The 27,198-nt window shown below is 45.2% G+C and overlaps 1 protein-coding gene across 5 annotated transcripts in view; it reads right to left on the bottom strand.

Moving 5' to 3' along the window:
- Nucleotides 1-26,900, bottom strand: part of dgkb (diacylglycerol kinase, beta) — a 59,971-nt gene extending 33,071 nt beyond the window's left edge. For 2 of the 5 annotated variants that reach the window (XR_007399956.1, XM_049026985.1), the window contains exons 1-17: nucleotides 26,539-26,900; nucleotides 21,108-21,223; nucleotides 19,322-19,398; nucleotides 18,567-18,587; nucleotides 18,330-18,477; nucleotides 17,172-17,315; nucleotides 13,128-13,177; nucleotides 12,623-12,697; nucleotides 11,721-11,840; nucleotides 7,651-7,768; nucleotides 7,071-7,159; nucleotides 6,769-6,885; nucleotides 5,352-5,450; nucleotides 4,684-4,788; nucleotides 3,607-3,680; nucleotides 2,713-2,787; nucleotides 332-417 (exon numbers count right to left, since the gene is read on the bottom strand). Coding sequence is in view for 4 of the 5 variants with exons in the window: in XM_049026985.1 (XP_048882942.1) it covers nucleotides 332-417; nucleotides 2,713-2,787; nucleotides 3,607-3,680; nucleotides 4,684-4,788; nucleotides 5,352-5,450; nucleotides 6,769-6,885; nucleotides 7,071-7,159; nucleotides 7,651-7,768; nucleotides 11,721-11,840; nucleotides 12,623-12,697; nucleotides 13,128-13,177; nucleotides 17,172-17,315; nucleotides 18,330-18,477; nucleotides 18,567-18,587; nucleotides 19,322-19,398; nucleotides 21,108-21,177 (1,468 nt within the window). In the remaining variant the exon portion in view is untranslated. The remainder of the gene's footprint in view (nucleotides 1-331; nucleotides 418-2,712; nucleotides 2,788-3,606; nucleotides 3,681-4,683; nucleotides 4,789-5,351; nucleotides 5,451-6,768; nucleotides 6,886-7,070; nucleotides 7,160-7,650; nucleotides 7,769-11,720; nucleotides 11,841-12,622; nucleotides 12,698-13,127; nucleotides 13,178-17,171; nucleotides 17,316-18,329; nucleotides 18,478-18,566; nucleotides 18,588-19,321; nucleotides 19,399-21,107; nucleotides 21,224-26,538) is intronic. The other 3 variants (XM_049026986.1, XM_049026988.1, XM_049026989.1) reach the window with 3 other exon arrangements.
- Between the last annotated feature and the right edge of the window lie 298 nt (nucleotides 26,901-27,198).

The raw sequence follows: 27,198 nt of genomic DNA, 5'->3' as shown, positions 1-27,198 counted from the left end.
AAAGTTTGTCCTGTTTTCAATGTTTAAATGACCTGGCACATTTGTGACATATTTCCGTCCAATTTGCACAAAGTCGCTGGGAATTAACTGTCAAATAAGTAAAATTCCTAAATAATAAAACAGCAATTGAATTTTTTGAATTTTACCTATTATGAATAATTTAATAATAATTATAAATATTCACAGAAGGATCTTTTCATCTTGTATTTCTGTACTTTTAATTTAGTTAAAATGAAAAGTAATGCTGCATATTAATGGCGTGGTTTGGTGGACACTCATTACCGCTTACACTAAAAAAGTTCATGATGTGTTAAAACGAGTCTTAACTCACCGATGCAATCAAGAATCCACCCAACTGTGCCATCACCACCGCAGGCAAGGACTCTGAAACTAGAAACATCTCGGAAGAAATTCAACCTAAAATTGGAAACAAGCATCAGAGAGACACAACCAGACACTTACTACAACAAACAACTACAGCAACGTGTAAGGGGGACATACAGTAGCATGTGGGCTAACTGGGACATACAGTAGCATGCAGGCTAACTGGGACATACAGTAGCATGCAGGCTAACTGGGACATACAGTCTCATGCAGGCTAACTGGGACATACAGTAGCATGCAGGCTAACTTGGACACATAGTAGCATGTTGGCTAATGGGGACATTCATTAGCATGTAAGGTAACCAGGACATTCATAGATGTGTAGGCTAACTGGGAGGACTGGGGTTTACTGCACAGACAGCTGGGGTGACTGGCAGCTTGTAAAATGGGGGCTGTGATAGTGGCATGTGTCCCCTTGTTTGAATGTGTGGGAATTGGGGATGAGATAAGACTGCATGGAAAACTGCATGTCCTGTACGTACAGAAACACCGACCGCCCAAGCTGGTATGCTCTCTAATTCTTTATTGTTCCACAAGTTAGGGCAAAATCATTATGACTTATTGAGATATTTATCTACATGTTAGGCGACGGCACGTCACATAAAACTACAATTCACACTGAAGTAAAATTGCATTTATACTGAATTCAATGCTGTGAATTAATTAAATATGCAGGTTTGCATGAACCTAAAATTACATCTAAAACATAAGGGAATATTACTTTTGCTCGTCTTTGAAAATATCCCAGTTTTAACCATGAAGTGCTAATGCAACTCATTATATAGGGACAAGAACTGATATTTAATATAACAAAATATTTATAAAGCATAACATGAAAAATGTAAGTTTTCAGGTGTAAAGCATTTCGTTTTTTTTCTTTTTTTTTTTTTGGGATGGCAATGAAATTTAATAATTTGTCCCGCTGCAGAACATTTTAGCAGAACTACACGCAACTCGAGCACTGAGCAGAAAGGCAGCATATATTAGCTGCATCTCAGAAAACGAGTCACTTTTAGCTTCATCTACCCACTCATAACCAAGCACAGGGTCGTGGTACTTTTTCTTTGTTTAAAAGTTCTTTGCACGATTTATGTATCATTACTTTTTTTAAAGAGATTTTTCAATGACAAAAAAAATACCTTTTCCGCTCATTCTCTAAGTCTGTGTTTATTCAGACACTGTTAATCTAGAAAGCATCTGCAAAAGGCTCTAATTTTGCAAAATTAGACACAAATTACTATAACAATTACTCATTCACAGAACTGGCCTGTTCTGAGTCTAATCAGATCAAGACGGGCCATGTTCAGTCCAACTTCTTCCGTTCCTTCACAATAATAAACCCGTAACTGAATGAGGAAGCCTTGGATCATCGTATTGCGGGTAAATGAGCCGTTCAATTACTCTCCGACTGGGATTTGCAGCTACCACAAACCACATTAGACAAAAGGCAGATGGTCACGCACATGAAAGACAACTTTGGAGATATTTGAATATGAAAAAACAAACACTTAATTTGTCGTAATTGCATTACGATGGCCGCTAATTGACAGAGGAGAGCACGGCTGTTTTTACCTTCAAGACCTCCGCAACCCCGCGGAGAGGAGCCACATTACATGCACACATTGGGTAGACGGTGGTACGGACCGGGAATGTTCATGACTATGGATTAAAGGATATCCACCTCATAGACCAACACCCCCATCCCATCCCCAAGTAGCTTTTACTAGGAGCTACCATGAAAAACAAAACACCGTTGCTCCATAATTAATCACTAGAAGTCTATTCAAAACATGCGTTGTCGGGAAAACATCTTTGAGCGGTAATAAACACACACGGTGCGACGTGAATGGCTAAGATGCTATCGCATCTCATTAATGACCTGATCATGTTCCACAGCCACAAGTCTGAACAATCCCAAGTGTGTTCCCTGGGTGGGGGAAGGGGGAAGTGTAACCGTCGTTGGTATGCGCAATCACATGTGAGCGCCGGACGCATACTTCCATCCCCATCCATCCATGCACCTGTCAATCCGTACGCGGTGTCTGGGCAGCTAGCTAAAGACGGCCAGCGACACAACTGACGTCCAGCCTCACCTTTTAACAATGCATGCATTAGCCTGTGATTCGGCAGAATATCCAATTTACGCGACGCTTCCTTAGCACAAAGTGTCCCATATCGATGCTGCACAACAGCGGAATAACATTTGCATGAGTATGGTAAACACATGGCGGGTCTGTACTGAACCGCGCTTTACAACACAAGGCCCCGCTGCGGGATCCCGAAGGGACGGATGCAGGCTCCGCTTTCGTCCGTTCGCCTGGAACTTACCCCGGCATGGGTCCGTTTTTGGCGAGGTTGTACACCTGGCGGGGGTTTAACAAGTACTGGAATTTCCTGTATATTCTGAATGAGAGAGAATAGGGGGGAAAAAATAACTCCATATGTAACGCCGGCCCCCCTCATGTGACACCTCAAAAGCTCAGATTTAAGACACAACCTCTGCCAGTTGAATTTTCACCACAACCCGCCCCCCATGGAAAATGTTCTTGCCGGCTACCAACACATTAAAATGGAATATAATCACGTCAGTAAGATGGCTAGAGAGACTGAGAAAGGCCTAAGAATGCTCCTTAATTTCATTGCCTCTTCAGATCGCAGGTTTATGTTTACGCCTTGGGAATTTTCCCAGGCAATGCAAAAGTCACCCTCTGAGGGTCCTGCCAGATGAGTAAAGCTGCAGCTAGCTTGAACACTCCGTAATGGCCTTTGCCGTCCCTGCCAGGCCGGCGTGCGCACGTCTCCGTGTCACCCTGTCCCACCCTGGACAGAGGGGAAGGTCATCTCGCTAATCCCCCTGGGGGAAAGGCCATTATAAAGAGTAATTCCTTCTAATTTCTATTTCATTATAACAACTGGGCCAAGTCATATTTTGATCCCATAATTTAAACAGATGAGTAATAAAGTAATAAAGAGGCGAATGAATGTGTTCAGTAATTCAGTAATAACCCAATTAGTCTGGGGGGGGGGGATCTGAGAATACGGTAACGCGGGGAGGTGACAGCAGGGGCGGTGCTGGGTCAGGTCAGAGTCAGCAAGGTGGGTTCGGCCAGGAGAAGCGAGCCAAAGAGATCAGCCATTTCCCGCGATTGGCCCCGTGCCGTACCGCGGGCCGGACACCGCGACAGACTCCGCCCACGCCGCCCTGCCACAGCGCCGGCTCACCGTTCTCCCTGCTTCCCTCCGCTCTTCGGATTGACGAACACCAACAGCGGGCGGGTGCCCTCTGCTGCTGTGATCTGAGGGTGTTGGGGTTGGGGGGTGGGGAGTGTGGGACAAACACTTTTGTGAATTAAAAAACATCTGCGAATAAAGAAGACCCCCCCCGCTTCGGGGGTGACTGGCTAAGAGCTTGGACCTGCCAGCGCTCCAGAAAAAATCCCGGCGTTTCGCTTCACCCTACGAATCCTGCATCATCATCAGTATCGGGACGGTGTTCCCTCTCCTCCGCGAAGAGACCAAGAAATATGATACATTACATATTTCAAACAATTGATTATTTAACTTAGGAGGGGTAATTCAATATTGCATTACTCTCCCAATAAAAGACGCAATTCGTCTTTCGTGACAGACTACCAATTAAAAGCGAAATCCACGCAGCCCTTCCAGTAAACATTATTCTGAAAGGCGGCGATGGTGAGAGGCTGGTCTGCGCCCACTGCTGCTTGGGCTGTGAGGGTCAGTGACAGCCTGCTTAGTGACACAGACGGAGCAGCTAACTCCCTCTGTCTGCTGTCTCCGTGGAGGCAGGTGAATTAATGAGGCCTATCCAGAGGTTATGAGAGATCCATTACTTCCTCTAATTATAAATAATAACCCTGATTATTAAAGATGGATGTTCCTGGATATGATTCATCATACCCTCCGAGCTGCACGTGTGGCTGACCGCGTGGACACCCATCGGGCCGAATTCAGGCTGTTAGCCCTGTTGGTACTTTCCGATTATCTGACTGTTTTTGACTGATTGATTGAGTAGCTGAATCCTCGATGGGTATCTATCAAAACGATATCGATACACCAGGCATATTTTTTATAGAATTTTGGGGGATTAAAACACATTCAAGATATCCAGGATTTTGCCGTTTCAGGAGTATAAATTGTTATAATTGTTCATTAAATTAAACTGTAGCATTATGTTGTATTATTATTATTATTATTATTATTTTGGGCACATTCACTTGCTAGTTGTTTATATATATAATAAATGATCTTTTACGGCATGTTGCACTGCGGTCCCCACACCTGAAGTCCTTGCCCATCCACGGTCACAGAATTGGCTCGCTGCATCTTTCCTCTGCCTCCTGATTGGTTTGCTCTGCAATCTTTCCTCAGTGTAGACTGCCTTTCCTGTTGACCACATAAAGACAGTCAGGGTAGCAGGCGTAGCTCGCGTTTCCTGTAGACGGCAGGAAACAGAATCAGAATGACAGTCAGGGTAGCAGGCGTAGCCTGTGTTTCCTGCAGACTACAGGAAATAGCTCTTAATGACGGACAGGATACGGGCACAGCCTGCGTTTCCTGTAGACCACGGGAAACAATTCATAATTACAACGGGGGGTAGCGGCACAGCCTGTGTTTCCTAAAAACCACAGGAAACAGCGGTTAATGACACTCAGGACACCTGGACAAAATGTCATGAATAATAACAGAAATATGTTACAGCAAAGGACCAGTGAATAGAATAATTACAGGCGTAGCAAGATGAAACTCTTCTTCTTTTAACTCCTGATTATTGAAATTTCGCTGCGTGTTTAGCGGCTGGTTGATGACATGACACACATTAAGTGACCCACCTATTCTCTGTCGGAAAGTGACGAACTCAACAAGATTCATGTCTGCTGGCAGAGCTGAGGACAGCTTCAGGTGGCGGAGAGACACAGAGAGAGTGCAGGGTCGCCACGGCGACTCACCAGGACGACGGGGCAGATGGTGGTGGGGGGCAGTATGTGGTCCCGGAGAGGGCCGCAGTCACACTCTGGCTTCATGTGGGACGCGCACTTATTGTGGAGCTGTGGGGAGAAAATCCAAGTCAATCCCAGCGCAAAATCTTTACCATATGAAACAGGACGGACGATATTATAAAAGTCCTTTTTTTAACCAGTTGGCAGAGCATGTACTTATTTAGTAACTTACTTAGGATGTACTCATTAAGTAACTTAAGTACCGCAAGGTCAAGATTAATAAGATTAATAATAATTACTACAAATATTTTAATTACAAGTATTATTATTATAGTTTTTGCAATAGTAGTAATAGTAAATCATACACAATAGAGTAATCATTCAGTTATTGGTTAAGAAAAACCTTCTAATTCACAGAGGGAATTTGAAATTTTAACCAACCATTGATGAAATTTATGAGAAAATCATGAGTCCCAAAATGCCAATATGTACAGTGGAGAAATATTTATTCGCTTATTTCTTAATTACTTCTCACAGCAATGGAGCAAATAATTTATACGCTTTGAGGACAGTGGGGCCATCTGTGCTGGCAGCAAGGGAAAGGCAAGAAAAGCGAGAGGAATATTTGTTCATTTGTTAAGCTGTGCTATTCGGAGGGTCTTTGCCAGAGAAAAATAATTAGGCATGTTTACTGGGGACCCCCCGGATCTTTTCTGAGCCCCCCTGCGTGGCCCTGGCCCCTGGTGCGGGATCCTGAGAGCGAGCCCACGTGCTTGTCCTGCCGCCCCCCCCAAGCCTCTCGAAACGCGGCTGCCGTTTCAAGAGCAAACGCGTCCCAGGCCTCAGAAGATCGCAGAGGAAAAACTAGCCAAATAAACGCTCCAGATTGGCCACAATTAGCCGTGGGATGGCGTGGGCTGGCCGAAGGCTGCCCCAGCTCGCCGCCACATGCGCATTCATCTTCTGTCAGCTGTCCCTCTTGTAAAGGCAGCTGTGAAATTCACTTACTTTTTAATTAACTGCTCATGAACTGGACACTTAATGTTTCTCTTTTCAATAACTGCTAATTGCATATTTTTAACACGAATCACTTATTTAGCATAAAGCTTTAAAACATACTTTTCTCAGTAAGTTAATCTACTATGTAAAATATAACCAAGGCTATTTTGTACTATATGAAAATATGTCCAAGGCTATTGCAAAGACTACTATCTATGAGGTGACTGACAAAAACTGCTAACTAGCATACATTTATATAGTTTAATTATACGTTCTAATTTGCTAATCTCCCATGCACATGCTGACTTTTAAAAAGGCATTAGAAGATACAAACGTGATGTTGCATGATGCAAAATGTAAATGACAAAAATCCAAGCCCTTAGCCAATCAAATAATCAAGAGATGATTGGGTCTTTCGTCGACTTACAGTGATTTGACACCACACACAGTGAAGTCCAGTGAGACCTTGGTAGCACTTGATGTTTTTGTGGCACTTGTCACATTTGGTCGGACAGTTTCCTTCTACCCAGAAGTGGTGCATTACCTTTGAAGGGGAGAAAGTGACATAAAAAATAGACTATTATGATTATTATATAGCTGCTTATTAGTTATGTTAAATACAAACACTGGTTCCTAATTGCATTTGGTATGAAGGAGCCCTTGGTTTTAGCTCGAGGGAACGCTGCCTTTCCACACACATGTGTATCTGGACATTTGGACCTGACGTACCTCTGTGTTCTTCTTCGACTTGACGTAAGTTTTGATACAAGAGGGCGGAGCTCTAGCTACGCAGCGCTCGTGGACCGTGTACTTGCAGACTGCGAGGGGACGAGATGCACATTACTGCGCCCGTTCATTTTAAATCAAACACACGACCTATTCGTGCTTTTTCCAGGAGAACTGGAACCCAGTGCGAGGTCCCAGACAGCCAGGAAGCGCAGGAGAAGCACCAGCAAAGCATGTCAGTCCATCACGGGACAGTAACAGAAACAAACACTTTGGGTAATTTACCATCTCAACTAAACAACATTTAGGACGAGGTAACTCCACACACACACACACGCACACAGTGCAGGGACAAGAATGAAACCCAGTCCCCTTGTGGGCGGAAATGACTAAAATACGGAAACAGAAAACAAATTATATCTAGGTCTATATCGAACAATAATGGGGAGGGTTTATATAACTTTCGAGAGAATTTCCAGTTGCTTTTCCGAGACACAACTGTGTCTTACAGTGGCCAAAATGGCACCTGTTGACATACAGGCAGTGAAATGCTTTCAGGCTGATTAAACGCTGCCGTACTCACAGGAGCAGCAGAGACCCTGTTTACCCAGCCCAATCAGCATGTTCAGGCAAAGGTTGCAGTAAGCTGGCTTGTTGAAATGCTTCAGCCTCCAGACATGCTGTCCGTCATCTTTCACATTCTGACGGCAGAACAAATGAACACAATCAATGGGAGGGGGGGGGGGGGGAGTCATTGTCAAGGAATAACGACAAATTTAAAAGAAGAGTAATAATAAATAACAGAACAGCCAAGCATATGCAGCATGAATATTTATAGTTTCTATAGCATACGCTATCAGCATACTCCATCATCAGCGTTAATTGAGGAAGACATTTAACAACAACTACCATTCTAATCAGGTTCCAGTAGCTGTCTGTTCTTATTTATTATGCTATTAGCCTGGTAAACAATATGTAATTCTATGCGAGTATTAAAATGATGCAAAATACTCTGTGATAAAACGAGTAAGAGAAAAAAAACAATAAAGAAACTGAAAAAGAAAACTTGTAAATATAAACTTAAGCGAAGGCTCCACCTTGTGGACATTTCTTGCATATCCCAAAAACTCAAGTTTCTCAAAAACATTTTAGTGCGGTGGTTCAAAACTGATTTAGCCATATTTTTCCTGGGTCATCAAGTCACCAAATAATTTTTAAAAATTTGGAATCAAATGTATTTCACAATAAATAAATAAATAAATAGTACAGTAAACCAGTAAAACAGTAATAGTGCAATAAAAGTGTAATATAATATAGTGCAGCCACGATGTCTCTGTTGCTGACGGATCACTGTTTAAAAAAAAAATTCCGACAAGAAGAAAAGAACGTTTTTTTAACCGCATACTAAGGGACCCAATGAAAACACTCCTGCAACCCAAGTTTCGGGTCACGACCCACTAGTTGAGAAACTGTTTTAGGGGCAGTTTCACTAGTATATTATAGCAAAGCTTTACACAAAATTCAAACAAATCTATATAGATTTACGCATACAAAAATGTGGGCATTGGCCTCAATTAATACGCCTGTACAAAACTGTTTGTTAGCTGGGTATTAACATAGCGCTTGCCAGGCTCGCGATTATTTTACACAGCCCACTATTTCCCTCTTGTGGCTGAACTGATAAACTACACTTTACGCTGCTTTTATTGTCAACAAATTACCTCGTGGTATAGTTTTTTGGGGAAGGAATTAAAAAAGCAGAAATATCTCATGCTCGTGTTATAATATCCATCCATCCATCCATCCATCCATCCATCCATCCATCCATTCATCATCTTCTGGGGTCGGGTCGCGGGGACAGCAGTCTCAGCAGGGAAGCCCAGACTTCCCTCTCCCCGGCCACTTCTTCTAGCTCCTCTGGGGGGACCCCGAGGCGTTCCCAGGCCTGCCGGGAGACATAGTCTCTCCAAGGTGTCCTGGGTCTTCCCTGGGGTCTCCTCCCAGTGGGACATGCCCGGAATACCTCCCCAGGGAGGCGTCCCGGAGGCATCCTGATCAGATGCCCGAGCCACCTCATCTGGCTCCTCTCGATGCGGAGGAGCAGCGGCTCTACTCTGAGTCCCTCCCGAATGACTGAGCTCCTCACCCTATCTCTTAGAGGGAGCCCAGCCACCCTGTGGAGGAAACTCATTTCGGCCGCTTGCACCCGCGATCTCGTTCTTTCGGTCACTACCCATAGCTCATGACCATAGGTGAGGGTAGGAACGTAGATCGACTGGTAAATCGAGAGCTTTGCCTTTTGGCTCGGCTCTCTCTTCACCATGACAGACCGAAGCAGCGCCTGCATCACTGCTGACGCCGCACCGATCCGCCTGTCGATCTCCCGCTCCATCGTTCCCTCACTCGTGAACAAGATCCCGAGATACTTAAACTCCTCCACTTGGGGGAGGACCCCATCCCCAACCCGGAGAGAGCACTCTACCCTTTTCCGGCTGAGAACCATGGTCTCGGATTTGGAGGTGCTGATTCTCATCCCAACCGATTCACACTCGGCTGTGAACTGTTCCAGTGAGAGCTGAAGGTCATGGTCCGATGAGGCCAACAGAACCACATCATCTGCAAAAAGACCCAATCCTGAGGTCACCGAACCGGACACCCTCAACGCCCTGGCTGCGCCTAGAAATTCTGTCCATTAAAACTATGAACAGAATCGGTGACAAAGGGCAGCCCTGACGGAGTCCAACCCTCACCGGAAACAAGTCCGACTTATTGCCGCCCATGCGGACCAGGCTCTGGCACCGGTCATACAGGGACCGAACCGCCCTTAAAAGGAAGCCCGGCACCCCATACTCCCGGAGCACTCCCCACAGGACTCCCCGAGGGACACGGTCGAATGCCCTCTCCAAGTCCACAAAACACATGTAGACTGGTTGGGCAAACTCCCATGAACCCTCCAAAACCCTGCTGAGAGTATAGAGCTGGTCCACTGTTCCACGGCCAGGGCAAAAACCACACTGCTCCTCCTGAATCCGAGGTTTGACAATCCAGCGGACCCTCCTCTCCAGGACCCCCGAATAGACCTTACCAGGGAGGCTGAGGAGTGTGATCCCTCTATAGTTGGAGCACACCCTCCGGTCCCCCTTCTTAAAGAGGGGGACCACCACCCCGGTCTGCCAGTCCAGAGGCACTGCCCCCGATGTCCACGGGATGCTGCAGATGTGTGTCAGCCAGGACAGCCCCACTGCATCCAGAGCCTTGAGGAACTCCGGGCGAATCTCATCCACCCCCGGGGCCCGGCCACCGAGGAGCTTTTTGACCACCTCAGTGACCTCCGCCCCAGAAATAGGCGAGTCCACCCCCAAGTCCCCACACTCTGCTTCCATATCGGAAGGCGTGTCGGTGGGATTGAGGAGGTCTTCGAAGTATTCCTTCCACCGACCCAAAACGTCCCGAGTTGAGGTCAGCAGTGCACCATCCCCACCATAAATAGTGTTGATGCTGCACCAATTTCCCGCCCTGAGCCGGCAGATGGTGGACCAGAATCTCCTCGAAGCCGTCCGGAAGTCGTTCTCCATGGCCTCGCCAAACTCCTCCCACACCCGAGTTTTTGCCTCAGCAACCGCCGAAGCCACATCCCGCTTGACCCGCTGGTACCTATCAGCTGCCTCCGGAGTCCCACAGGCCAAAAAGGTCCGATAGGACTCCTTCAGCTTGACGGCATCCCTTACCACCGGTGTCCACCAGCGGGTTCGGGGATTGCCACCGCGACAGGCACCGACCACCTTACGGCCGCAGCTCCGGTCAGCCGCCTCCACAATGGAGGCACGGAACATGGCCCATTCGGACTCAATGTCCCCCACCTCCCCCGGGATATGGGAGATGTTCTGCCGGAGGTAGGAGTTGAAACTCTCCCTGACAGGGGATTCCGCCAGACGTTCCCAGCAGACCCTCACTATACGCTTGGGCCTGCCAGGCCTGGCCGGCTTCCTCCCCCACCAGCGGAGCCAACCCACCACCAGGTAGTGATCGGTTGACAGCTCCGCCCCTCTCTTCACCCGAGTGTCCAAGACATGCGGCCGCAAGTCCGACGACACGACTACAAAGTCGACCAGTCGATCGTGTAAAATATATATATATATTTTACTATATCCGGTTACAGTATTTGTTATAACTTGCTATCAGCTGTTCTAAAAAAATAGCCAAAAATTTACATAATTATTATCAAGAGTTTGATTTATCATTACTTATAATTACTGATTAAAATGGGCTAACTCTTCCTTGTAAATGGTTTGGTGCCATAGCTCCCAAAAACCACAATCAGCTAGGTGTGGACTGACATTACTGATGTTACTGGCTTTTGTCTGGCAGGTATTCAGTGGATCTACCTGGATCCCAAAGGTGACACAGCACAAAGACACCCAGAATCTGGATCTTGAGAAATAATCACCCTCTCAGCATGAAGTGAGCTCAGAATAAACGGGAAACAACAGACTGAGACTGTTTCATGTTCAAGTTTTTTTGTTCTTGTATTATTTATTTCGCTATCTGAAATAGTCAGTCTTTAATAAACAAACCCCTCGCATCTGTCAAATCAGGTACAATAAGCTATTATGCATGTACGGGAGCAGCTCGCTTAATTTGCAGAAAGCTCACCGTCTCCAAGCCGAGCAGCACAAGCAGGGGGATGGTTGTCATGCCACCCTGGATCCACTCCTCAAGAGAAACCGTGCCGTCCTGATCATAGTCAATTTCCTGCATCATGTCCTGTAGGATCTACATAAATTACCACAGTCAGCAATCATTTAAATAATATTCAGCATCTGTTTATATCTATCTATCTATCTATCTATCTATCTATCTATCTATCTAGCCAGCCATCCATCCATCCATCCATCCATCCATCCATGCAGTCATGCCTCCATCTACCAGAATAATGTGTCCAGTACATGGTTACTGTCAGTTTGGTGCCTCTCCCAGAAATTCAAAGTTAAACTGAATGAGACACGAGTTCAGCAACTGCTCTCACTTGGGCTGCATGAAGAAGACTGAGCACCCAAAGGAAACTGCAGCAAAAAATGGAGAGAACCTTCAAGCTCCACACACACAGATGGGAACAGAAATCAAATCCACAACTCTGCTGGTGTGAGCTGACAGTGCTACCACCCCTCACACTACCCTAGTTAACATCAATATACTATCCATCCATCCATTCATCCATCCAACTTCTATACCCGCATGTTCTATGCAGGGTCAAGGGTCAGAGGTGGATGGTTCAGGCCCAGAAAGTAAAAATCTAGATCAAGATTTTGCTTCAACCAATCAGTTGAGGACTCTGTAAATGTCACTTCTTATACTGAACTTACTAGCTGAAACAAAATCTTGGTCTAGAATTTTACTTTCTGGACCTGAACTATCCACCTCTGGTCATGGGAGTCCAGAGTCCATCCCTGAAGATATCGTGCAAGGCTGGGAGTACCCCAGGACGGGGCGCCAACCCACCGCAGGCATCGGAATAAAGTAAAATGCAGGACATAGTAGCGTCACCTTCTACTTACCGGCTTCAGCTCTGTGACGTCCCATTCAAGATATTCGGCGACATGCATCATCTGAGAGATTATATGTTCTAATTCCTAAAGCAAAGACAAACCAGCAGTTACAGGTTTTAAACTGGAATTTCTTTGGTGAAGGAATGACGGGAAAAAAAATGTGGGAAGACGAAAGATACATGTTTGGGTTGACGACTCGTCCCACAGGGACGGCCAACGAAGTCAGGTGACGCTGACTCAGGAATGAGTTTCGAGTTCATTTAACCAGATCCACGTTCATTGCCGTGTGCAAATGGTATAAATAAATAAAATATGGAGAGTGGATGACAAGAAAACACACAAACACAGCTATAGAACTTCACAAACCCAGACTACTGCACTAATACATTGCTAGTCCTGTGATTCGCTACCATCATGGCGCATTGATATTCGGTCACAGGCGAAAGGTGCAGCGTCAGCAGTCTACGGGAGAGATCAGGTATCAGTATCGATAGTGAACGACTGCAAAGCTTACCGAGCTGTCCAGGGAGCCGTTTCCATCAGCGTCATACAGGCGGAACATAACTATACAAAAAAAAACGTTACAGAACGTTAAGAAAAAAAATGGCTGCCTAGAAAAACATAACACCAATTAAAAAAAAAAAAAAAACGATAATTTTAGTTATCTTTCATACAAAGATAAACAAAAAGAAAGCAGTACATCTTATTCAAAATATCTTAAATTGAATGATCAAAACAGAATATTGCATATTATAGTGTACATTAGCTGTTTGTGTTGTATCAATTTCCGTTTGGTCCCTGAGGACCGCAGGTACATAGTCGGCACTTTAAAGCAGAAATTACTTTTTTTTAAAGTGGGAGGAGTTTCATGTGCAGCACATCAGAAGGAACACAGAGGAACAGACATCTTCAAAAGGCGAATAGGGTGTTTGATATCTCAGATGAGTAGCTCACACAGCCCGTGCTGCACCGCTGTGCCCGCTGTTATGCGACGCTGCTGCGTCACCATGGAAACAGACAGCTCAGATACTAGAGAGGAAACGGGATAGGCTAGTATGAGCAGCAGGCTCACGTGGGCCCTCAGGTGGGCTGAAGATAAAAGGTCGCCAACGCTGATATTTTCCACGGATCTTTATTAATTGTCAGACTTGCAGAGCTGTGGCGTTGTGATGAGGTGCCCAAGGACATCACTGAATGGACATTCTGCTTTCTGGGGCTTCATAATAAACACATCACTGACTCACTGAAGTGCTCAGACACATCCTATCTAAAATAACCTGTTTACAACAGCAGCACAGGCAGCATTAGGCAGCAGCAGAACTGTCACGAATTAGGTAAAGCGGCCGAGATTTGCTGCGATGTTTGACAGTCCACAAGAAACACAAATTTTAGTAAGGTTCTACATTTGGCACCATTCCTCCCAATATTCACACCGAAGTTATCCCAGCTACCAGAAAATGTTCCCGGAACTTTAGCCAATGTTATGTGAAGCGTTTCTCGAAGTTGGCAGGGAACTATATCGTTAATGAAGTGTCATTTCCACGATTTACATTATAACAGAGGTTCTGGCTTTATAATAGATAACATTAGTACCTTAACATTCTTTAATTATTGTTGAAAAATATTGTTCTATAATAAAATATGACTTTACAAACGTGCCATATCTATATTCTGTCAGCACACTATGCAGTCCTGAACTCATGACCTCTGAGGTGTAAAGCATCAGCGTTACCACCTGCTGCCTCATGTCCTTCACTTGATTCTCTATCATTATTCTTAGTTGTAGTTGCAGTCGTAGAAGCAGGATAACGTTCTGGGAGCATCTGGAGAACCAGATATTTTGAACATATCAATATCTTAATCATAACGTTCAGTAAAGTTCAGTAAATGTTCCTAGGACGAAAAATTGCTAGAGGGGTGGATTCCAGCTTCCGCTGATAATCATGAGGATTATAGGGTGTAAAAAATGTTTATCATAAAAAATCTTCATGTAGTTCCACTATGTGCACGGATGCTTAAGGACAACAAAGCATGAGCAGCGTCACTTATCAGCGCATTAACGCGCGAAAATAAATACACTCTTTGTAACGCAGAGAAACAGAGGCGAAATAATGATCACAGTTCTGCGGCAAAATCTCACACGAGTCGTTTACAACCTGCGAGAGAGTCGGCAAGCGTCTGGACACCTGTTTTATTATTATTATTATTACAATTATTTGGATTTGTGGTGCCGGAAATGATGGAGGTGAAATTCAGTCGTTAAGCGCATCTCGTTACGATAAACAGGCACACGATGAAAAAGTGAAGGGGGGTAAAGTTTTTCGCTACCCTGCAAAATCAGGCCTCCTGTGGCTCATTATAAACTAGTGCTGAAAATTACACATCAGCAACATGCGTCGACTGGGATAAAAGAAAAAATCCCCCCAGCCATTCTACCTGCTATTACCATCCGCGCGCTTCCCCACCGCCGTACAAATTGGCTGCGGCAACACAACTCAATAAAGGCCTTTGGAGGCATTAATCCCCCCACTGTTGAAAGAGCTGGTTTCTCCTCTGCAGTTTGCAGATTTATAAATACCATACAGGGCAAAATTATGCCCAGCGGGTAGCGCTGTTTATACAGCATTGTGACGGCGGTGGACACACATTTATTATTTTTTGTTTTTAAGTGGAATTAATTATGCACATTCCCCTTAAGGATCTGCTGGCTAGACTTTTTTAATTATATTACCTAAATTAAGGATTAAGTTCAGTCTTACTGTGCTCAACAAATATTTTGTCTTTCAGTAAATTGGTTTATCCATGAAATTCTGGCTAAAGGTTGGAAATGTAAGCGTTACTGCTGGAAATATGCAGACAAACATGCCCTTGGTAAAAATGCAATATTTAGTCCAAATAATCACATGGATTAATCATCTATGAAAAGAAAACTATGGGCATTTATTCCTGAATGGTTCCCCAAAGGCCCTTTGTTTAACAATACATTCAAAATAAGCATAAATCACCAATCCATTTTCTGACTGTTTACCCAATACAGGGACAGAGGAGAGCCAGGAGACCAACCCGGGCAATACAGGCAGGGGTGCAATACAGGCAGGGGTGCAATACAGGCAGGGGTGCAATACAGGCAGGGGTGCACTCTGGCCTGCAAGCACACAACAGACAATTTAGAGCAGCATTTCCCAATCGGCTCCTCAGGGACCCACAGATAGTCCACGTTTTTTCTCCCTCCCAGCTTCCGGTAGGAAAAATGTGGACTATCTGGCAGGGAGTTTGGAGGGAGTAAAAACATGGACCGAATGTGGGTCCCTGAGGAGCAGATTGGGAAACACCAATTTAGGGTGACCATTTACATAACTGTATGTGTGTGTACTGCGGGAGGGAATTGGCGGAGCCAGGGGAGATCTGCAGAACACTGACAGAAATGTGCAAATCACACACAGAGAGCATGGGCAAGATGCACACCTGCAAGTACAAAGCGGTAGTACAACCCACTGAGCCATCAATAACAATTTATTCATTCATTTCCTGTACCCGCTTGTCCTATACAGGGATGTGGGGGTCCCAAGCCTATTCTGTAAAAACAGGCACCACACAGGGAATAACCCAGGATGGGGCGCCAACCCATCGCAGAGCATAAAGCAATGAACAACCCAGGATGGGCCGCCAACCCATCGCAGAGCACAAAGCAGGGAACAACCCAGGATGGGCCGCCAACCCATCGCAGAGCACAAAGCAAGGAACAACCCAGGATGGGGCACCAACCCATCGCAGAGCACAAAGCAGGGAACAACCCAGGATGGGGCTCCAACCCATTGCAGAGCACAAAGCAGGGAACAACCCAGGATGGGGCTCCAACCCATCGCAGAGCACAAAGCAGGGAACAATCCAGGATGGGCCGCCAACGCATCACAGAGCACAAAGCAGGGAACAACCCAGGATGGGCCGCCAACACATCCCAGAGCACAAAGCAGGGAACAACCCAGGATGGGCTGCCAACCCATCACAGAGCACAAAGCAGGGAACAACACAGGATGGGGCGTCAACCCATCACAGAGCATGCACACCATTCATACCTAAGGACACCTTGGCACCTCCAGTTTACCTTACGGCATGTTTTTGCACTGTGGGGGGGAAACCGGAGAACCCACAGCATGGCCAACGACAACATGGGGAGAACACATAGTCAGCATCATGAGGGGGGCATCTGTGGGCCATGCCCCCTAAATAAGCCCCCAAACGCCACCCAGCAAGAACACTGTATTTTATTTATTTTTTTTATAAAAACGTTCATCCTAAAATAAATAAGCCTGGTCCATCCCAGGGGCGTGGCTACAGATCATATGCTTATCCAATCCCAACAACTTTAACCATGGCTAACAGCCCTCTGTGAAAATCTTGGGCCCACCTATTAGATGTGTCCTGGCGCAGACACAGGGAAACCGCAGAGCCAGGGCAGGGAATCAAACCCTGGTCACTAGAGGTATGAGGAAACTGCACAAACCACAGCACCACTGTGCTATACCACCCAGCATAGGAATAAATGTTGTGTACCCACATTCGAGTTTATCTTCCGGTCGTCCGCCTTCCAACAGGGACAAGTAACATACGATGTCTTTCAGTTTGACTGTGTCCAGGGAATTCATCCTCAGCGACTGAGGGCCCTTCTGAGGAGTGGAATTACCTTTGATGAGTTTGATACCTGAGAAATTAAAACAAAAGCACTTTAATATGCATTAGCAGCCTTCAAACCACAGTAGGAGCAAATGTAATTTATTTTACACTGCAGTAGTGACAAAATAGATGAATGCCCTATTTTTTCTGGGGGCGGGGGGGGGGGGGGGGGGGGTGCCAAAAATCCTGCAGTCATTAAAAATACCCCCTGGGGACCTTCCAACAGAGTATGGCAGTATGACTTACAAGACAACAGTTAAAAAAACATTAGATTACACTGTCAATGATGGTAGTGTAAAGGCTTTCAGAAGTATTTTACCCCAATGTTTGAACCCATGATTAAATTGCTATGTGATGTCTGATCTCTGCCATATAGCACTGCTCTGTTGATCCTAAAATCTCCCACTTACTGCTCAGACATACTGTAGATCAGTGTTTCTCAGCCCAGAACCCCAGACGGTCGGCATTGTTGCTCTCCCACCCAGCTCCTAGCTCCTGGGACAGAGCAAACATGTGGACCTTCTGGGTGTCTCTGATGACTGGTTTAAGAAACACTGCTACATCACGAGCATAACATTCAGTCACCTTTATATCCATCCATCCATCCATTTTCCAAACCGCTTATCCTACTGGGTCGCGGGGGGTCCGGAGCCTATCCCGGAAGCAATGGGCACGAGGCAGGGAACAACCCAGGATGGGAGGCCAGCCCATCGCAGGTCACACTCACACACCATTCACGCACACATGCACACCTACGGGCAATTTAGCAACTCCAATTAGCCTCAGCATGTTTTTGGACTGTGGGGGGAAACCGGAGTACCCAGAGGAAACCCCACGACGACATGGGGAGAACATGCAAACTCCACACACATGTAACCCAGGCGGAGACTTGAACCCGGGTCCCAGAGGTGTGAGGCAACAGTGCTAACCACTGCACCACCATGCCGCCCCTCACCTTTACATCAGAAGGCGTAACTCAGGATCCAATATCAATAGGAAGAGTATAAGTATACTTTTGACAGTAGTAATGATAGATAATTACCAGTGACTTTCGCCCTATCGGGAGCGGATGGACTGGGTTTGGCGGCCTTGTCACTGAACGACAGGAAAAGCTGCTGACAGAAGGCCTCCGTGAGCTCGTTCTCCAAGAAGGTCGTCATGAAGAGCTTGAAGCCTTCGAAGTCAATGTCCTTAAAACGACATCGGAAAGTGGCCATTTTAAAGTGTACCTGACACAAGGTTTAGCGGGTGACGAAATGAATCACACGAAGAGCGTTACCTGATTGAGTATGTCCTGCTTCTACGTAGCATTTGGTAAAGGAAAGTAAGCAGTTTGATGAATGACAGGAAGCAGAAGTATGACTATATTGTATGGAAGTATATCTAATATCCAGTTAAGTTGTTGTATCTGCTGAGACACTTTTGTTTGAGTCGTTTATAACGGATGCACCATGGCAACCTGACAAAAACCTTTTATTTATTATAGTGGTCATTTTATTAGGTATACAGTCTGCTCCTCTAAGCAAACCACGTGGCTGCAGCCGGACATTCAGCCCACAGAAGGGTGGAGAGGTGCAGGTATTGTTTGGCTAACAATTGGAACAGCTCAGACGTGAAATCGCAGTGATTTTGAATGCGGCGCGGCTGTTGGTGCCAGATCCGGCGCATCCAGCATCTCAAGAGCGGTCCGTGTCCCACGATTTTCACTTTCACACGCTGCAATATCTATACTTTACAGACAATGGTGTGATGAACAAAAAATATCCAGAATGTCCGGATTCGTTACTGGTAACAGGAAGGCCACGAGTGCAGAAATATCACACTGAATAACAGTCCTACCTGACAGAGGTTATGTGTATCTAATAAAATGGCCAGTGGTTGTAAAAATGTTTACATAATTAATCAAATCACCAATTTTATCAGCAGCTATAATTTAAGGCGATCATTCCAAAGTAAGGAATGTTACGTGGTTCACAGTACCTACCAAATAAGTAATCCATTCACAGCCAGATTAAGTTAAAAGTGGCACATTACCTCCTCTGGATTGTACTTGGCCAGCAGTCCATCACCATAAAATTCCTGCAGAACATCCTTCAGCTTTTTGCTGGAATCTAAATACAAACAGTGTCAATAAATTATCTTCTACAAAGGAGAGCAGGTAGTTAAAGAACATTTCAGAGGTTCAATTTGACCATATCAATACTTTAAATGTTATTGAAGTCTTCAGTAGCTGGAACTGAAGGTCTACTGCATGTCAAATGAAGGGTGGTTTTTGAGGGAACTGAGACAAAGACTAAAATGACAACAGGCTAAAAGCCCAGAACGAGCGCTTGATGAGAAGGTCCCACGAAACGAGTAACCGAGGGACCGATCGAGAGGCGAGAAGAGGAGGACCGTGCGTGGATGTGTGGAAGAGCGACAGGTGACAGTTTGAAGGTCCGACGCATAGCAGACTCCAGACATCTGACCATCAGCAGGAAGCTGCAATGGCAGCTCTGTGAAGGCTGATCTACTCACCCTCACCCTCATATCTGGAGAATTACACAGCATGTGCTATATGGTCATTGTTAACACTCTGCCAAATGCCAGAAACGCTTTGAAATGTCAATGCACTATTTACAGGGATTAGTGTGGAACACCAGTGAAATGCTTCATGGCTTAATTCATGCGTATTATGAAAAATAATTACAAAGCAGAGAGCAAGCAAGAGAGTGTGAGAGAGAGGGAGAGCAGGTTGAGGACTAAGAGTGGAAGAAAGCTTACAGTCACTCCTCCAGGGATGGGAAATTTCCTAACCTGCTGGTACCTCAGCGAAACCCAGACAGCTCAGAGAAACACTATTACATAGACGAGCCTTTCATTCGGTCTCCAGCATAGAGACAATCAGAGGCAGCTTGATGGCTGCTGTCAGACAGCTGTACGGTGCGGCTGCAACGCGCAGAGCAATCAGTGTCAGGAACGTTACGGCCAAGTTAAACATTCCTCTCGGCTCTTCTGGGTTTCACCGTAACTGCTCTGCAGGCAGTCCCTTGAGGTCCAGGCAAAAAGAGCCAAGAACAACTCATGTAATACAGGAAAGGATGGAAGGGATAAGTGCAGACAAATACTGTAAGACAGATTATCCAGATATCAGCTAGATTTTTGGTTTGTGGCAGCAATTTCTATTGTTCAGGAATTAACCTCAGGTAGGTTAAACATTGATGACTGATACATCCAATGGAAATTTGCTGTAGCTGTTATTTCAATTCAAGTTAGTTCAACTGAATTAAAAATAGTTTATTGTCATTTAATCTCTGAAATGTACAGTTACATGAAAGGCTGGTCTGTGCTGTCATAGTACTTGCATGCATGCTAGGCCCTGACCAACACATCACTGGCCAATAATAGTGGCCGGTACTAAGGCTCCACAAAGCTATTGGTTTGGACAATAATGCCACTGATAAGGCACTGATAATGTCTCCATGAACATTTATGATGATAAAAGAAGCTATTTTAGTAGAGAAGGAGCTGAAACTATATATAGTATGACTCTCTAAATAACTCAAAAATAAGAAAAAAAAGCTAACCCAACAAACTGTAAAACAAAAGGCTTCCACACTCCTTAAAATCTATTTCAGTATCGAAGACAAAATTTTTATATCTGTTGGGTCCTCACACACATGTAATAAGATGAGGTTTCTATGTGTCTATTTCAGCTTGGGCTAGCCTGAGGAAAGTTTTGATTGGGTAGAGAGAAAGTATATTTTATGGTCCTCATAGAGTTATGAGATTTCACAAAGCTAAGAGTAAGAGGAGAGCAGCTGAGGAAAGTTACACTTACACTGTGTGTACTCCTGGAGCTGGGAGAACTCCGCCGGACTCAGGGTGACCCACTTCTCAGGATTCGACATGCTGGAGGACGTCTCTGATCTCACATCTCCTCAGTCCTGCTCCTCTCTGTAACGCAAAAAGAGCCACTGATCTCTCCCCTCCGTTGGTGGGCGGAGCCTCCAGGCTGGAGACGCGAAAGCGCATCACCCATCGCGTCCCGCTGTCAACCCAGGACTGTTATGTATCCGTGGACGGCCACATAAAGCCATCCGATGACACCTCCCAGTTAAAGATGTTTATCTGCACCTATGGCAGGGGGCCACAGGCCTCTACAATATGTGGTGTTTACCCATAGAGGTGACAGAAAGCTGCACAAAATGACTGTATAACATACCAAGCAGAACACAAAATGGACTCAACTGCATTCTCTAGTTACGGCTGCTGCGTCAGACAGTAATGCCCTCAGTCAGTAAATCACATTTCTAAATATCACATACTGCTATAGCGGCAGGGGAAAAATAAAGACAAAAGTATTGGATGGAAAATATCATGCCTGTTAGCACAATCATAGCCCAACGTGAGTCTTTTGTGAAGGGGCTGGGTGCAATAATTAATTTAAAATAACTATATAATAGAGGGGGCCCCAGGGGAGGAATGCTTTTCTGTTGAAAGCAATACAAAAGATTGTCTGGTATTCATTGGCAGGATATTCACAGTATACACTGCGAGGAATTACAAGTATACAGCGATGAAGCTGTTTAACCTCTCGTGTCCCATCTTAGCACACCTCAGCGGGCCGACCCGTCTTATGGGACCAGCAATGACAAGGTGTGACTCTGTAAGAACGTGTAAGAAATGCGATGCTAATGCGACAGCCTCGTTATGCTGTTTCGTAAACACATGGCGACGTACGTACGTCTCAAGGCCGGGCCCACTTGTGATCTCCCTCTAGGCGTGTCGCTATCGCTATGGAAACATCTGCCACGGCGGAAGCTCTTCCTTTTATGACTTTGCGGCGCCAAAAAAAAAAATTGTTATGCAATAGTTTTTTGTTTTGAGCTTAAGTGTGATCAGTCGTAGCTGATTAACAGTGCAATACGTTACAGCGTATTTATTGATGTAATCCTAGTGGATATCTTTACAGTATATATTCTGTATATATATTCCCAGGGGTGTAGTTATATATGAATGGATAAGGGGCTGAGTCTTTGCTGGGGGGGCTGATGGCATACTTATATGTAATATGAAAAGCTATTAATGACTTAAGCTAATAAATACACATTTATTTGGGGGGTAAGGGAGCTACAAAACATTTTAGAAGTGCTTAAAGCCCCCCCTAAAATGAGCCTAACGACAGCCTTGTATAATCCTTCTTTACATTTTCTATAGTATTCATGTAATACTATGTTTATTGTTGTGTTGAATATTTATGTTTGTATGTATGTATGTTGTTTATGTCATTGTGGCGGCTACTAATACATTTCATTGTACTTGTAAACCTCTTACACAACGACAAATAAAAATCCTGGAACCTTGATTATGCTCATCATCATTATGAATATTCGATTTTAATAATCAGTTACTGTCACTTAGCTTGATAGCTGTCTGAAGTATCCAAAGCTATAGCGTACAGCTGGTACTCACAGGTGACAGACTTGTGTCACCCGTCTCTGTGAAGCCCACCATCTTCCCATGGTACGGTCTCATAAGCCCCGGATCTTCTCCTTGCTGAGGATCGCTGGCATTACACCTGGCAAGTGTCTCCTGTGATTCAGATCTTTTCTTCCCCTTTGTAGTGGAACCATTGGCCACAAAACCCTCACTTCACTCTACAAGACTCTCATACTAATGGTGCAAAGATGATTCATACGTTCCCAGATATAGTATCTAATTGTACGTGTCCCTATTCCTGACAACCACATGTTCACCCTCTTCAAATAAACACATTAAAGCATGTAGCTGTGGGTCGAAGTACATGCAAAACACCGGACCAAGGCCACCAAGATCTCCTAAGAAATGTATCACAAATGGAAGTTCAGGAACTGAACCTGTGAATTGAAGTTTCTTTGCTGAAGTTCCTGAAGCTACACTTAAACTGGAGTGCAGTGTTTCCAAGGCGTGTAAATATATGTAAACTGACTGCATTGAACCTGTTGGTTATTTGCTGGCAGAGTCAGGTGACTTGATTCATTCCGTTTATCTCTCATTAATGTTTGCCAATATAAACTGATATGCTCTGTCCTCCGTCAGCCCTGGTAAACCTGTCTAAACCTCGATATTCCTGCCCTCTCTTGTTATGGTCTATAAATCCCAAGGATGTAAATTTGAATTTAATGCTTATTTTGCGTCCCAGCACATCCCAGTAAACCTGAAAAGGGGGGGGGGGACATATTTATAGCTTACTCTCTGCTACATGCCTCTGCTACATCCCTGTGCTACATCCCTGTGCTACATGCCAGTGCTACATCCCTGTGCTATATCCCTGTGCTACATGCCTTTGCTACATCCCTGTGCTACATGCCTTTGCTACATCCCTGTGCTACATGCCTTTGCTACATCCCCATGCTACATCTCTGTGCCACATCCCTGTGCTACATGCGTTTCTGTTTGCAAACCTAACCAGAGTGATTCTCACAATGATAATAATCTCCTCAAGGTAGATGAATGTGAAATCAGTTTTTCCCCATCAATTCATCTGCATCTTGGTTCTGGCAACTTGTCAGGCCTTGAAGCCTTTGTCTGCCCGATCCAATGCATCTCGGTCATGGTAACTGTGTTCCTGAAACACATTTTGAAATGAACAGGACATCTGATATGAAGCATAACAAACTGCTCTGATTGTGTCAGGTGGGGACTGTATGTATAAAATTGATACAGCTCACTGTATGAAAACATCACTGCATAAACTTTATTTTTTTGTGGCATCCGCATGAAAGTAAAAAAAATACCGTTTATTCAGAATCACTCTATTGCTTGAATCTCCTAAGATAAGTTCTAGAATTTAAGTTCATGGTGAGGACTTGTAATCTCCCCTTTCCTGTCCTCCTTTCCTCATGTTAGTGATCTTTTTCTTTCATCCACTTTTATATTAAATGGGTCTTTTATTGTTCAAGGGAATCCAGTGTTTCCCAGCCTAATATCCAGTAGGCAAAGCTGACTTCTCCACACTATTAATCATATAAATATAGCAGAAGATAATGCGGAAGGCTGGAGCATTTGACAACAATCGCTTACTAAGAGGCTGTAAACTGATCTCATCACAACAAAATATAACCGAGATCGATAGGGAATAGAGATGTTAGGAGGTGAAGGTGTCTGATGTGTGATCTGCCTGTTCAGCCCCTTCAGGGCTCGTGGCTCCTGCCTTTGCTCAGTGCATGATCAGATCTGTCTGTGATATTTTCCCTTTCCTTTCTAGCCCTCATAAAACCAGCTTTACACTGCTAAACTAAAGCTTATAGCCAAAATATGCACCTTATATCCTCCACCTTTCAGCCTATATGGTTCATCCACCATCCACCAGTTCGAGAGTTATTATAGTGTCTGTCTGGTAACATTTTACATGAACAGCACCTTTATAATGCCTTTATAGTGCATTCAAAGTACATTCAGTGCACTTTTAGCATGCATTCATAGAACATTCATAAGCAGCATGTAACATCCTAACATACCTTAATAACTTTAATATAAATTAATAGCAAACATTATGTAATTATACAGTTATAATGTTTGTTGTTAATGTATGTTACAGCTGTCATGTCATGTTCATTGAAAATAGTATGAATGCAAAGCATTAAAAAGGCATACTGACAAGCTGCTTATGAATGTTCTATGAATGCATAATGAATGCATTATGGAGGTGCACTGAATGTTCTAAGAATGCATTATTCATAATGTATTGTTGAACATAAGTTTATTCTAATTTCATCCGATCTACCTGAAGTTCAATACAAATGATCAAATTAATGTAAGAATGTGTTTGAATCCAGTGACACGCGCGTGTGCATGCAACCGTAGTTTGGAGGGAAGGGTGTCTGGGATACTAATTCTTCATGATTTTAAAGGAATCTCCCCCCACCCCAAGAGTCACTGCTCATTTTGAGCACTACATCTTACCATTGGCAATGTCCTGAATTTAAAGTGAGCGTTTTATTCTGCCTGTCCACTCCATGGGACGCCGTCTGGCCACTATGGTGCACGCTATTCCGGGTCATTCCGGCTTGCTGCCACCAGACTCCACAGCGCCACCTCCTGGCATCGCCACCCTCCACCACGGCCGTGACACATCAGGAAGCTGTCCATGTTCGCGATATTCCAAGTTGGGTGCTATCTGGTTTATTATTATTAAATTATTGCACATACACCGTCTATTAATGAATTTTTAATTACATCGCTTTATTTCCTCAGTGTTCCTTTTCAGGATATTCTGGTGAGTTCTGTGTCTGTGCTTGACCAATGTGTGCTGTCTTTGCACCTTATCTTGTTTTGCACTAAATGTCTTTTTGTCTGTACTTTACGTACCTTGCTGCTGTATTCACAAGAATCCCCCCCAGGATCAATTAAATTCGCTTTATCGTATCTCATCTCATCTCATCTCATCTCATCTCAGCTCAGCTCAGCTCATCTCATCTCATCTCAGCTCAGCTCATCTTATCTTGTCAGTTCATTGTTTTGTGTCACGGTCTACAAGCATTAATAGTTCTTATATTCTGTAGCCCAGTAGTGATTTGGTCATTCATACCGTTGAATATTTTACTGGAGTACTCTAGGTTAAGCACCTAGCTGAAGAGTATGGTGGAAGGGCTATCACCGGGAACCCTTGACCAGCTAGCTGTCGTAGAGGACTCTCGTGTTGGTTATTTTGCGAACTCCTCTTGGAATCATGACCCAACTCCTCCCACAATCTAACTGCCCTCCAATCTATAAAACGGCGAAATGCGTTACAGCGAATATAACCATCGCGCTTTCCAAGAACTTCGCTTCCGTACGTGTCATTAGTCCGCTTTCTCCCCATTCGTTCAGAATATCTCTCATAAACAAATAAAATACACGCCGCTGGCTGCCTCTAAAGCTGGGCTTTTGGGGGAGACCGAGCGCAAACAGGTTCTGCTCTTTGAAGGCGTGAAGCATCACAGCATCGAGGATGAACGCAGTGCCGCACGGGAAAGTAGCTTCACAAACACGGCATGACAAGCCCCCCCCCCCGCAACCCCCGCCCCACCCCCCGGCGCCCCCGGGGCAATTTGAAGAAGCAGCAGCAGCAGGTTCGTGTACGAGGGTGACGCCTCTGAAATAATGAAACGGCAAAATGTATCTAAGCGGAGGCAGCTTACTGTGGTCCCACCGGATACACAACTAATGAAGCCGCGCTTCAGTTCCAGTGGAGAAGGAACAGCCGTCCGCACTCGTGCGGCGGCGACAGAGATCGACATTCCACTCACCTGCTGTCCAATTAAGGCCGCCGGCGATGTGGTCGCAGCCGCGGCTCAGAGGCGGAGCTCGTACTGCTCTGTGGCTCTGCCCTGATGTCCAGTGTTGACAGGCAGGGCTTTGTTTACAGTGTGTGTCAGAATCCCCAGTGTGCAGTGCCTGATAGAGGCGACCACGGAAGCTCCTCTGCCGGGCACGCTGTCCGTATGAGTGCGTTCGTGCGAGCGCACGTGTGTGTGCTGTGTGTGGCTGCTGCTGTCTCCTCCGCTCCTGTGAAATGATCGTTTCCCACTCTCCTGCTGATGTCACCTGCCCCCCCCCCCACACACTCGCACACTCCACAGCAGGCCCTCTGCTCTCACCAGACTGACGTCCTAATCTGCGAAGCTCCCATTTCCTGGTACGTGCCCCCCCCCCCCCCACATTTACCCGCTGCAGCGCAAGCGAAGGCCAGCAATACACTGGTAGTCAGGCTAATCGGCCATGACTCTTAATCAAATCTACGTCAAGGCCGATGTTCCCAAACGTGGCCTCGAAAGAGAACTGACTGAGCAGACAAACCTTCCAAAGAAAACAACTTTTTGGGGGGGTGGGGGGTGGGGGGTGGGAGGGGAATACACCGCAGATTCATACTTAATGTTTACAGCTATTCCACAAACGCACACAGACCT

Source organism: Brienomyrus brachyistius, chromosome 9 (genome assembly GCF_023856365.1).
Source record: "Brienomyrus brachyistius isolate T26 chromosome 9, BBRACH_0.4, whole genome shotgun sequence".
NCBI classification, from domain to species: Eukaryota; Metazoa; Chordata; class Actinopteri; order Osteoglossiformes; family Mormyridae; genus Brienomyrus; species Brienomyrus brachyistius.
The sequence above is the reverse complement of the archived record's forward strand: the minus strand, read 5'-3'. Positions and strand labels throughout refer to the sequence as shown.